Raw genomic sequence first — 13,682 nt, 5'->3', positions numbered from 1 at the left:
AGAAAATATTTCCTTATTCAAATTTTGCATTATTTGAATTCAATCATTACTATTTTTGCCATACTGTGTATAACCATGAAATACTCAAGCACAAAAATTAAGATATGCAGTTTCCTGCATAAAAATAAATACTAACAAGATGAATTATTCAGGCAAGCTGTAAAAGTGTAAATGCCCAACTTCAATTTGTAAAGAAAAGAAAATTATTATAATTAATAAAGAAAATTGTGAAAAAGTGGTAAACAAGTACATGCAAAATGAGGTAAAAACATCTTCAGTATCCTTAGATAACTAATAATTTCAAAGTAAGAAGGTAAGAAAATTCAAAATAAAAATGTAAGAAACAGTATTGAAGGTTACTACATACAGGTTTGAAAACCTCATTTTAGGAAGGATGTAGATCCAGAAAGGGTGCAGAGAAGCACAACAAGGTTTGTTGTGCATGGAAACAAAAGAAAAGTAAAAAAGGTACACCTATCGAGAGAGACTGGGTTTCCTTAAATTGAAGTCTGAAAACTAGTCATCTGTGTGGTGACCTAGTTGAACACTAAGCAGTTAACTAAAATAAATGTTAACATCATCTTTTCACTTTCTCAGATGACACACAAAAGGGAACAAACATTTAAATTGGAAAAGGATGGTTGTAGATTACATATGCTGAAATTTGCATTCAGCTAAAGTGTAATCAATACTTAGAATAAACAACTGGAATTGGTTTGAGGGTAGGAACTGTGCAAAGTAAGGATTTTAAGCTCCTGGGAATGGATAAGTTTTTCTGGAAAATTTTATCTTTTTTTTTTTTTTTTTTTTTTGGACTTAAGTAACATATTAAATTGTTCAATAAATAGTTTAATAGTCTTACTCACATGTGTTAGCTTATTTTCAAATTTAGCTAGAAATTTTCAACTTAATCTATCGGTGATTTGGTGTGAATATTGTAGCACATAACTAATGTAGTGCATGGTAGTTAGATTATAGGGTTTTAATTTTGATAGATAAGTAACTAGAAGGTTCTAATCACATAGGTTGGCATATATTTTTTATTTTTAACTAAGAAATTTTACTTTTAGTAAGGCTATAACTAATTTAAAATGCTACAAATTTAGCAGTATAGCATAAGGTATAACATAAACTCAATCGCTTAATATTGCATTTAGGTATATATGATGAGGGATTATATGATGAGAGCCCTGTCGATCAACTCAGCCCTAGAAAGATGGTGCAAGGCTCAAGGGGTTCTGCCCCTTTCAGCCCGGTCTACACCTGTCAACAGAAGAGACCGCCCCCACAGGAACGGGACACACTTAAATAGAAAAGGTGCATTCCACCTAGCAGTGCATTGATAGCTGATGCTATCAATGCACTGCTAGGTGGGTCGGAAAACCTCTAGCTTGGGGGGACACAAGGACCAAAGTAAATGAAAAAAAAAAAAATAATAAATAAATAGTAATAATCACAGAATAAATAAATAATTTTAATCCCACAGTGAAGAGGAAGATGTAAGTCGGGGTGCCAGCAGACAGAGAGTAAGAAAAAAAAAAAAAATGGGAAAGTGGTTATCTATCCTGCACAGAGTGAGAAAGTAGAAAAGGTGAGCCAAGGCTGCTCCTAGTTCCAGGGCAGGATCCGGAAACAGTGCAAAACGCAGGTTAGAGAAAAAAAAAATATTAAGCTTAAGTAAATCGAAAAAAAAAAATAAATAATAAATAAAAATAATTAAAGAATAAATAAATAATTTTAATGCCCCACCCTGGCTACATTGAAGAGGAAGATGTAAGTCGGGTGCCAGCAGAGAGAGAATGAAAAAAAAAAAAAAAAAATGGGAGAGTGGTTATCTATCTTGTACAGAGTGAGAAAGAAGAAAAGGGGAGCCAAGGCTGCTCCTAGTTCTACGGTAGGACCCGGAAACAGTGAAGAACGGAGGTTAGAAAAAAAAAAAAGAAAAAAGAACATCAGTAGAAGGAGTGACTTTCAGTTGGCAGTGGAATTGTTAATGATCGGCATTTCCACGTCCACTATGTTTTTAAAGATTAAAACGAAAGAAGAAACAAAATAAAATGAAAGTAAAGAATTAAGTAACTTAAAATTAAATTGTCAAGCATCGGACCGTTCAAAGTCGTTGAAATTTCACCCGACCGATGAGGTGAGTGGTTTTTCTTCGTCTCAGTTCGTTGTTAATGCTCGCGAAATAATGTTTTATTTTTAAATTTTGTTGATTTGCCGTTCCTTTTCTTTCGCGAAATTTCCTTTTAAATTACCTTCTCCCCTTTTCAGCTATATCCGACTTATTCAAATGTCACGTGACATTTTTGTAACTTGAACTTTTAAATTTATTGGGTTTACCTTAGCGTGCCTCGTATTTCCAGTGCCGTTAGGTACGTGGCACTGGGATGACACGGCTGGCACGCAATGCGTGCCACCCATACCGGCTGTTTCCGTGTGTTAAGGAGATCATGTGACAATGGGCGGAGTCAACACGCATCAATCACGGCCGTCTCGCCGCCATTTTGAAAGGGGTACCCGTTTCTGAATCTCTGCCACAAACTTTATTTTATAGTACTTATTTGGGCGATTTTGTGCTTAATTTTTACCACTAATAGGCGTTTTTTTTTTTTTTTTTTCCCGGTCGTGTTACTCTGATACATATGTATTGAGTGGTAGAAATAAATTTATTTTACTATTCTGTGCTTTTCCACTATGCAAGCATGGCATTTTCCACTAATCTTGGACTAGCTGTGGAGCACGATATTCTGAATAATGAATTTTTAATTCGTTTAGGAAACGGTAAGAAAACAAGCATAATTATTAGGGTTGCCGCTGTATTTTTTATTTTTGACAAGAATTAGTATTATTACCGGTTTATCGTTATTTAAGCATCGGGAAACTTGTGACCATTCACCTAGGTAAAAATGTAAATCAATATAAAGCCAGCGAAATTGAAAATTCTGTGCCCCCCAGCGAGATTCACTAAGGGTCCTGGTTATACAACGAACAGAGTGGTAAGGTATTATTATTTTTATTAGCCATATGGTGGAAGGAAGGCTAAGGCTTATGCTGCACACAAAAAATTTTCTGAGTTACTGTTATGGTGCAAGGAAGCCTGAGGTTTATGCTGCACCAGCCAAAAAAAAATTCTGAGTGAGAGTGTGCGTCAGAAGCTCAAGGGAATCACCAAGAAAGAGAAGAATGATGATATCCATCTCAGGCCCTGGTGTGCCAAGCCCATACCAGATGTGAGTCCCTAGGGTTATGTTACTATTCTGCATGTGCTCCAGAACATGGTACAACCCATACTTTGCCGAGAAAGAGGAAGAAAGTGATAGGCCAGTTAAGGCACATCTCACACTGCTTCCCCTCTCCTCCTCACCTGCATGTTACTGGGGTATGTCACATGACATCACAATATGTCAGTGCTGAAATGAAAAAGGAACGGCCATTTTTTTAAACAAGTAACAAAAATTAACACCATGTACAACCACTGATTCTTCTTGCCCATACATTACTAGATGATTTCATGTGCATTAACAGTGAGAATTGCTCGTGTACGTCAACAGTAACTTTTTTTTTGTGTTGTTCTGGGGGCTAGTGCTCCCAGACCCCAGCTTTTGTGGGGGTTACTGTCCCCACACGCCTGCTAATATAAAGAGACCTTGATACTAACAACTCATATAGTTACTGTGAAAAAAAAATCAAATCATCAAGAAACAACATGAAAACAAAAAAAAAAAAAAAAAACTCTCCTTACCAATCCTCACATGCCGGCTGGTATACCTTGTCAAGCATCCACATGAAAACACTTGTATTCCGAAGCTATCAAATTCTCACTTGTACACCACTCAATTAGTCATCTCCATCCTTCCTTTTGCAAACCATGAACATGGAATAATAATAACACAATAACCGAGGGCAGAAGAGCAGCATGATGACAACTAACTAACCGCACGATAATTTCACATTTCCCGCAAAAATCAGAAGGAATTTGCATCCAATTAAACAATCAGAAATGCAAAATGAGGTAAATTATGCATTCCCAGTAATCAGCCAATCACAGAACTTGACCGGACAATCACTCTATTCTTCGGCCATGCCCACAGTGCGGTGACTTGGGCGTACCCATGTTCTGGAGTTCAGCCACAGTCCTAATTTGGCTGATGTGGCTGTATTTTTGCCAGATCAGCCAAATTAGGACTGTGGTCATTTGATTTTATATTGTAGAATAGCTTTTACATGTCATGCTAAGAGAAATTTAATGTTAATGTTAAAGAAATTTAAGTTTCCGTTTTGCACGATAGCTATTTCTTTTTCTTAAAAAAAAAAATGGAAGTGCATTATCTAAATATTGTTATTCTGTGGACACATGGCTCGATGATAACTAGTGATTTTCCTACCCATGTGATGGCAGTTTCATTTGTATTATAGCACCTCCGTGGGCAGGAGCAGCAGTGCGTAGCACACGCTACTTGATTAGACTGGGGTTCGAGCCTGTGACCACCAAATACGGAGAATGCGGAAAGGTCAGGGAATGGCCACCACATATCCCCAGAGCAATATGGCCATAGTTGCTAATGCTCCTAAAAACCAAATAACAAACAAACAAACAAACATTTGTATTAGCGACAAGTAGCATTCGTGTACAGCACAACCACGAGTGTTACAGTAAGAAGAAAATGTTGAAGAGAATGAGGACCAGGGTATGTCTGCCAGGGGGAAAAGTTGATGTTGTAGAACAGATATCTTTTTTAAGGGCACAAAGGGTGATATCATTGTATACATTGGCACTAATGACATTAAGAGCAGATCTGTAGATTTATTTAACAAGTATAGGTCAATGCTGAAAAAAAGTCGCGAGTTAGATTTAAATTTGAAAGTGTCTGCAATTCTGCCCAGGCATGATAGGAGGGAGTATACGATAAGAGCCTTGTCAATCAGTTTTGCCCTGGAAGGATTGTGCAAGGCTCATGGGGTAGACTTTTTCTCAGTGTGGCCTGTGCTTGCTAACAGGAGAGACTGCTTCTACAGGGATGGGATACACTTAAATAGAAGGGCTGCAAGAGTGTTTGCTGATGCTATCGAGGTAGCGTTAGCTGGGTTGAAAAACTACTAGCTTGGGAGGGAGATTCGCAGACTAAAAGGTTAAAAGTAGCCGCAGGCAGAGGTGAAAGTGATTCTTGCACTGCTTCTATTAAAATGGGTAGTGGCCTGGAGGGCAGGGATGCTGGGGTTTCGGGGACTGGCGGGACTCATCATGAAACAAATACATGGGCTGTGTTAGGGTAACTATGAATAAGAATAGGTGCATGTACACTAATGCCAGAAGTATAGTAAATAAATTGATGAATTTGAAGTGCTGGTCAAGACTTCAAAGACGGATAGTGTTTGGATATCATAAATGTGATGTCACACAGATATTAGGAATGCAGAATTGGAATTTGGGGAGTACAATGTATACAGACAGGATAGGAAGTGAGGAGGGGTTATGCTATTAATTAAGAAAAACATAAAATCTAAAGAAGTGCATCCAGCTGACATAGATGGACAGTGCAATATTGAGCAAGTTTGGTATGACATAAGCACTGGGAAAGCAAAAATGAGGGTAGGAGTGTGTTATAGACCTAATGACTCTAATGAGTACAACACACACAATTGTACAGAGAAATAGAATGGGCCAATACATCAGAGTGTGCTATAATGGGAGTGTTTAACTTTCCAGATACTGACTAGAACTTGTGGGTTGGTCACTTACACACTAGCAAGACTTTTGTGGATTTATTGGATGATTGTTTTCTGCAGCAGAATGTTTGAGAGGCAACCAGATAGTGTAATACTCTTGATCTGGTTATCAGCAGTAACTATTTGTGCATTGAGAATTTGCAGATAAAGGAACCACTAAGGAGCAGTGACCACAGTGTACTGATGTGGGATTTACTTAAAGGTATAATTACCATCAGGGGTCAAGGGAAGGGTTTTTGCTTCCATAAAGGTGAATGCAGTGGTCTCTGACAGTTTTTAAATTCTGTACAATGGGACCAACTGATGATGTTACCAACAGCACATTCTAAGTGGAAAGCATTCAAGGAACGAATCGTGGAAGCTTACAAAGCTTTTCATGCAAATTAAGAAATATTGTTCAATGCCTAAATGATGTCAGATGATCTAATGAAACTCATTACAAGGAAGAAAAATGCATGGGATGCGTTTAAATTATCAGGTGATGCAGAAGCCTATGGCAGATATAAGGTAGTCTGTAATCGTCACAAAGGAGATTAGGCAAGCGAAGGCAGATTAAGAGAAACCTTTGGCAAAGAATGCTAAGAAACACAGCAAGGACTTCTTTACTTATATAAACTCCAGAAGGAAGGAGATGAATCATATTGGTCCACTTGATATCGATGGTTCGACTGTTGATGATCCTGCTAAGATAGCTGATAATCTGAATGAGTATTTTGCATCTACATTCACACATAAGGATTAAGGGAGGAAAATGCCAGAAGTTTATCAAAATGTAAAAGGGTGTTTAATTGTTTTGTAATAACTGACAGCAAAGTGGAGGAGAAATTGTTGAAGTTAAACATAAGAAAGGCACCTGGGGAGGATGAGATCTGTCTATCCAGTTATATTAAAGGAGGCGACAAAGGAAGTAAGCAAACCCTTAGCCATAATTCTGAGAGCATCCTTGGACCCAGGAAGACCCCATGGACTGGAGATGTGCAAATGTATCCCCAATTCACAAAGGGGGATCTAAGGGTGACATGAGTAATGACAGACCAGTTAGAACTTCTGTTCTGGGGAAAATAAGGGAGTCACTGGTTAAGGATGCATTTTAGGATCATCAAGACAAGACTGCAGTAATAATTCAGACAGAGCATGGGTTTGTTCAGGGAAAGTCTTGTGTGACAAATTTGATAGGATACTATGATGTGGTTACAAAGGAACTGGAGGCAAAAAAATAATTTTGATATGGTATACTTGTATTTCAGTAAAGCTTTTGACACTGTGGCACATGGAAGACTATTGTACAAATTGGAGCAGTATGGTATTAAGGGTAAGTTACTACAAAGGATAAAAGATTGGTTGAGTGAGAGAAGACAGAGTCGTAATCAATGGACGCTGCTCTTCGTAGACTAATGTTATTAGTGGAGTTACCCAGGGTTCGATGTTGGGTCCACTGTTGTTTTGTATATTTATCAATGATATTGATAAATATACAAAAGTATATAAGTATATCAGGCTTAATGTCAAAGTTTGCAGATGATATAGAGGATGATATAGATGATATAGAATTTATTGTTAATGGTAGTGTGCTACTGCAACAGGATCTAAAAAATTTCGGGAGATGGGCTGAGAAGTGGCAACCGAAGTTTAACATTGACAAACACAAAGTACTGCATATGGGTAGAAGTAACCCCAGAGAAACATACCAACTGTGTGGTAGAAAATGAAAAAGACCTTGGAGTAATTGTGCAGTCAGGGATGAAGATTTTTGAGCAATGCAGACAGGCTGCGAGAGCAGGTCATGGGGTATTGTCAATGATATACAGGAATTTTGCTAGTAGGGAAAAGGAGGTGGTTATCCTTTTGTATAAGGGAATAGTCAGGCCATGCCTTGAGTACTGTGTACAGGTCTGGAGGTCTGATTTTAGGAAGGATGTAGAGTTGCTTGAGTGTGTAAAGAGAAGGGCAACAAGATTGATGAGGGGGAACGAAGGGGTCCTCTTACCAAGAAAGGCTTAAATTCTGCAAGTTGCAGCGTCTGGCAACTAGGCATCTGCGAGGTGATCTGATCGAGGTGTATAAGGCCTTGAATGGTTTGAGCAGGCTCAATGCTGATGGAATACTTCCCTTGTTCAGATTAAGAATCTGTGGGAGCATAGAATCAAATTGAGGAAAGACAGTTGTAGAATAGATGTGCAGAAGTTTGCCTTTAGGCAGCTGGTAGTTGATTTCTCAAACAGACTTTCATGTGTTGTTGTGGAAGTTGATAGCCATAAATAAATTTAAGGCTAAACTAGAAAGACATTTGGAGTGACTGGATGGGTGAAATGGGAAGTGGTTTTTTTTTTGGATGATGCTGTATAAGCTTGATTTCTTGCATTATATGCCTCAACTAATGCCAATGTTCCATTCCATATAGACTGAAAATATCACACAAGTAGTACATTTTTTAAGGCTGTGATTTGTAGACCTACCCCTTCAGTTCTGCCCTGAGCCACAGCATTCCCACTACTTTGAGCTTGCTGCTCTAGTGTGAAGCATGATTTCTGTTTTTATTCAATTCAATCAGCCTCCTGGGACAATACCATACTTAACTAATAGGAGGGTGGTTCAATAAAGAATTGCTCTGACCTAGCTACAGAGGAGTTAGCCTGTTGATTCTTGGCACATGTTTTAGTCCTTCTCTATATAGCCACCGTGCCGATTTACACATTTTTCCCATCGATGGATGAGGCTACGGATACCGTTTTTGTAGAAGTGGCGAGGTTGGTCTTTGAACCATGACTCTGTTGCAGAAATGAGTGTCTTGTCTTCAGGGAAGTGGGTCCCCCTGAAGAAATGATTTGAGGGAAGGAAAAACAAGAAGTCCAATGGTGCAAGATCGGATGAGTAGGCTGGATGGGGCAGTATTTCATATCCACAAGTGGCTGCTTGAGTTGTCCCCATTTCAGAAGTGTGAACTGGGGCATTGTCTTGAAGCATTCTCCCACCTTTGGACAGCATGCCACACATACATGTTTTGATTTTCTCCCATAATTTTGTGAGTAAGTTGACATAATAGGCACCTGTAATTGTTCTACCTTTCGGCAGGTAATTAGTCATTATTACGCCTTTCTCGTGCCAAAACACTGTCAGCAAGACCTCTCTTGCTGACGCTTGGATCCTTGCCTTCTTGGGGGGGGGGGAACTATGATGTTGCCATTCCATGGACTGCTTTTTACTGTCGGGGTCGAAATGGTGTATCCAACTTTCATCCTGAGTGATTAGACGAGAGAAAAAGTCTTCCTAATTTTTTTGGAACACGGCTAACAACTCTTGTGATTTCTGTTGTCGATCAGCCTTCTGGAAACCAGTCAATAATCGGGGAATCCATCTTGCACTCAATTTCTGTAAGTGGAGTTGGTCATGAAGGACTGTTTCAACAGAGCCCACACTAATCTTCACCTCCTGGGACAATTCATGCACAGATATCCGGCGATCTTCCATGATTAACGACTCCACTTTTCTGATCGTGCTGTCATCAATGGCTGAATGGGGACGACCTGGAATGGGCTCAGATTCTACCGATGTCCGACCACAACTAAACTGTCTATGCCAGTGCTTCACAATGCCATAGGATGGGGCTTCATCCTTATATACAGCAGTCATCTCCTCGTGGATTTCTTTAGAATTCCCCTTCAAGAACAGTTACCGGATTACAGCTCTGGCTTCAACTTTGTCCATGATGCTACTTCGTCACACATTCAGCTCTGTAAGAGAAAAACAAATTAAGACACAGGGCTGAAATTTTACACCTTTAGTACACAGATATGTATGATGCTGCACACAAAATATCATGACTCTGTGATATGTGGAAGTAGGTGAGGGCGATTCTTTATTGAACCACCCTCTTAGATACCTACAATGCAATAATACATATTATGCTATACTACAAGCATAATACATGTTATGTTCGTAGAGTTTCAGATTATAGTCGAACTTGGTTATAACAAGATCACTGCTATAACGAGCAAAAAGCCATAATGATTTTAATTTAAGAGTGTTCCCATACAGTCGCTTGCTGTTATAATGAGCATACTACACGGATATACCAAACAAATTTTGGTAACTATGAAAACATTCTTAATTGCTCGGGTAGTCGAAAAAACCCAATTCTTGGAATAGACGAAAATGAAATGGTGACTTAGCTTTATGACCACCTGCATCGGTTTAGCAGCCGATTTATGACCTTGTCCTTCTGGGGATGGGGGCTATTCAGTAGTGCATTGGCATTCTGCTTGTCACATTACCCTATTTACAGATTGTCTTGTATTCACCGAACTATAAACTTATTTCAGGACTTCTATGAACTTTGTTTGCATTTCGGGACTTCTAAGAAATTTTTATGCATTTCGGGCTTCAAAGAACTTTTTATGCAGATCACTTTATCATTTTAAAGTAAAATCAGTTAGAAACGAACCCTTCCTTCTGGAACATGTCTACTAACAAAAGAAAGTCTCTCTCGATTCGCGAAAAAGTCGAAATTATTCATGAGTTAGAATGTGGTGCAAAAAATGTTGAAGTATGTAAAAAGTTTTCTCTGTCCTGTTCAAGTGTATCAACATTGTGGAAGAATAATGATGTTTATGTATCGACACTGGAAAAGAACATAACTTGGGGGGGGGATTTAGAAAGTGTGAGGTTACAAATGTTGATGAAGCATGCATTGCTTCAATCGTTCACCTCACAAAGAAGCGCTCGATTTTCAATAGATGGTCCGATCTTGAAGGCTCAAGTGGAAAAATTTAATAAACAATTTGGACGCAATGATTTTGTGTAACAACAGTTGGCTAGATTGATTTAAAAACCAACATAACATTGTTTATGCAAAAATTAGTGGAGAATCCTGATCTGCAGATCCAATGATGGCAAATGAATGGATTGATTGTGTTTGGGCAGAAATCAGGAAAGATTTCAATGACAGACATCTACAATGCCAATGAAACAGGAATTTTTTATAATTTGACCCCTGACAATACATTTAAATTCAAGGGGGAAAAATGTGTTGGTGGAAAGAAAATCAAAGGCTCGCTTGATGGTGCTCATATGGCCAAATATGACAGGAACTGATAAAAAAAAAAAAACTGTTATCAGAAAATTGTTAAAACCTCAGTGTTTCAAAAACATAACGAAACTTCCTGTGGATTACACTGCAAACGAAAACTTGGATGTCTTCAGATATTTTTCGGCAATACGTAAATGATTGGAATAAGGAGCTATTCAAAAAGAAGAAAAATATTTTATTGTTTGTTGATAACTGTCCTGCACATCCTCAGATTCAAAATTTGTCCAACATTAAGCTAGTGTTTCTTTCTCCCAATGCGACATCAATTTTACAACCATTGGATATAGGTGTAATCAAGAGTTTGAAAGGATTTTATAAAATATTTCTACATCTGATCAGTCAAAGAGAACAGAAACTTACCAAGTCTATATCGATATTGGATTCTATAAATTTATTGAATGATGCATAGAACAATGTTACTTCGACAACCATATCGAATTGCTTCAAGAAATCGATATTAAAATCAAATGAAATTTCAGTTGTAGATGAAGAAGATGGAAGTGAAGAAAACAACTTACCGTTATCTGAATGGTTGCTGCGTAACAATGTTGTAGGTTTTAATACAGATAACATCGATGAATTTGTACAAGTTGATGACAACTTATTAACTAGTGGTATTCCTACAGAGAGTGACATTGTAGGTGCTGTGCTCAACAAAGATGATGATGATCATGATGATGGTATGATGACAATTGAAAGTGAATCAAATCAGTGCCGACAATCTCAAGGTGCTATGGACAGTAAATTTTTTTGAAGGAACTGAGGAAAGTAATGAGACTTTTAATGCATTGAGTGTATTAAGGGGAAACTTAAGAAATATCAAAGTGAAATCTTTAAAACAAACATCAATTTTAAGATTCATAAATAAAGACTAGTTGAAATCGTGTTTATTATTAAATAGTATTGTTTTTAATTACAGAGAAATAAATTGTGTTTAGTATTAAGTGTATGGTTTTAAAATTACAGGCAAATAAATTGTGTTTAATATTAAGTGTATTGTAGTTTATGCAAGCATATTAATACAAATAATATGTATGTATGTACTTATATTATTTTTTCTCTCTCTAATATTTCTTTTGTTTTTTGAATCTGTCTTTTTATCAAGTTATTGAGAATTTAAAAAAAATAGGAGGTAGATTTAACTCATCACTGATATAAAGTGTTCATTGTTTAATGGCCCCAGGGGTTCCTCCTCTCCGCTATCACTGATATAGCGAGTAACGGTTATAACGAGGAAATTTTGTCGGTCCCTTGATGCTCGTTATAACCAAGTTCGACTGTAGTTATAGACTTGGAGTTTAATTATGCATGGATAATGCACACACATCTTTTCTACTACCAATGTAGTTTTAATGCATCATTTTTATTAAATCTCATATTGTGAATACCTTCACAAGTTGCCACGGTATTGCACTACCTCAAATACTCAACACTTCACTTATGGAGAAGACTATTGTTACTTATTCTCGGCAGATACCACCACCCAGATGTCACCGTTTTAAGGCTTTTTGGCCCTTCTTTGGTGGGTGGGTGGTTACCCTGTTGTTGCAATAGTGACAACTCAGTGATTTTTTAGATTAAACCACGCACACCATCAGGCATCTCTCATATTGTGGAGTTATACTTCATAACTGGGTGTCACTATTGCAACAACAGGGTAACTACCCACTCACTGAAGAGAGGCCAAAAAGCCTTGAAATGGTGCCATCTGGGTGGTGGTGGTGGTGGTATCCGCTGAGAATAAGTAACAATAGTCTTCTCCATAGGTGAAGTGTTACTTATTCGAGGTAGTGCAATACCATGGCACCTCCGTAGCCAGGTGGGAAGGAGCAGCAGTGCGTAGCACACGTCTTGATTAGACTGGGGTTCGAGCCCGTCACCATCAAATACGGAGGATGCGGAAAGGTCAGGGAATGACCACCGCATTTCCCGGAACAATATGGCCTTAGCTGCTAATGCTCCTAAAAACCAAAAAAATAACAAATAACAACAAGCAATACCATGGCAACTTGTGAAGGTATTCACAATATGGGATATAATTAAAATGATGCATTAAAACTACCTTGGTAGTAGAAATGATGTGTATGCATTACCCGTGCATAATTAAACTCCTTCATACTCTTAGGCATTTAGCAAAGAAATATATTTTAGTTATAGACATACTAGAAATAAATTTTCTTAGTTAAAAACAAAAAAAACATGCCAACCTATGCGATTAGAACCTTCAGACTACTTTTTTACCACAATTAAAACTCCAGAATTCCACTACCGTGTGCACTGCGCTAGTAGTCACATGATAACGATATTTGCATCAATTTGCCAATAGAAGAGTTCTATGAATATTAAATCATGACTTACAAAATCTCTAGCTAAATTTAAAAATAAGCTAACAAACATGACTAGGACTATTAAACTATTTATTGAACACAATTTAATAAGTCAAAAAAAACTTGTTTCCAAGAACTCAGAATTCTTTGTCTACCCAGTTCGTAGCCTGGAACCAAGTCATTTCAGCAGTTCATGCTTCATCCACATAACTGAAACTCTAATAGCTGTATCTGAAAATGTTTTCTTTGATTTCTCAAATGAAAATTCCAGAAATCTGTATTAATTATTGCACAATTAGGAAAAATTCATGATTAAGTTAAACCTAAATCCACATGTTGATTGGTATCTCTCATATACAGTGATTGATAGCAAGCTTGCTTTACTACTGCATGGTGTTCTTTTCTCCATTGTAACATTGATCCATTATCAAACTTTGATGTGCATGTTTCGCGCAGTGAGCACTCCTGTTTCTGATTGGCTGGCATCTAATTGCAGCGTTCATTAAAGTGCATGGTTTTTAAATTTGAATTTTTCTCGC

At 37.7% G+C, this 13,682-nt stretch overlaps 1 protein-coding gene across 1 annotated transcript in view; it reads left to right on the top strand.

Moving 5' to 3' along the window:
- The first annotated feature begins 2,705 nt into the window (after positions 1-2,705).
- The window catches only part of LOC150081637 (protein NATD1-like), a 35,553-nt gene continuing 24,576 nt past the window's right edge, over positions 2,706-13,682 (top strand). Inside the window, exon 1 of the mRNA XM_090379574.1 lies at positions 2,706-2,784. Within this exon, the coding sequence (XP_090235700.1) occupies positions 2,706-2,784 (79 nt within the window). The remainder of the gene's footprint in view (positions 2,785-13,682) is intronic.

This window comes from Mastigoproctus giganteus, chromosome 8 (genome assembly GCF_048544385.1).
Source record: "Mastigoproctus giganteus isolate SK-2022 chromosome 8, ASM4854438v1, whole genome shotgun sequence".
In the NCBI taxonomy this organism is placed as follows: Eukaryota; Metazoa; Arthropoda; class Arachnida; order Uropygi; family Thelyphonidae; genus Mastigoproctus; species Mastigoproctus giganteus.
This window is presented reverse-complemented; position numbering and strand designations above follow the sequence as displayed.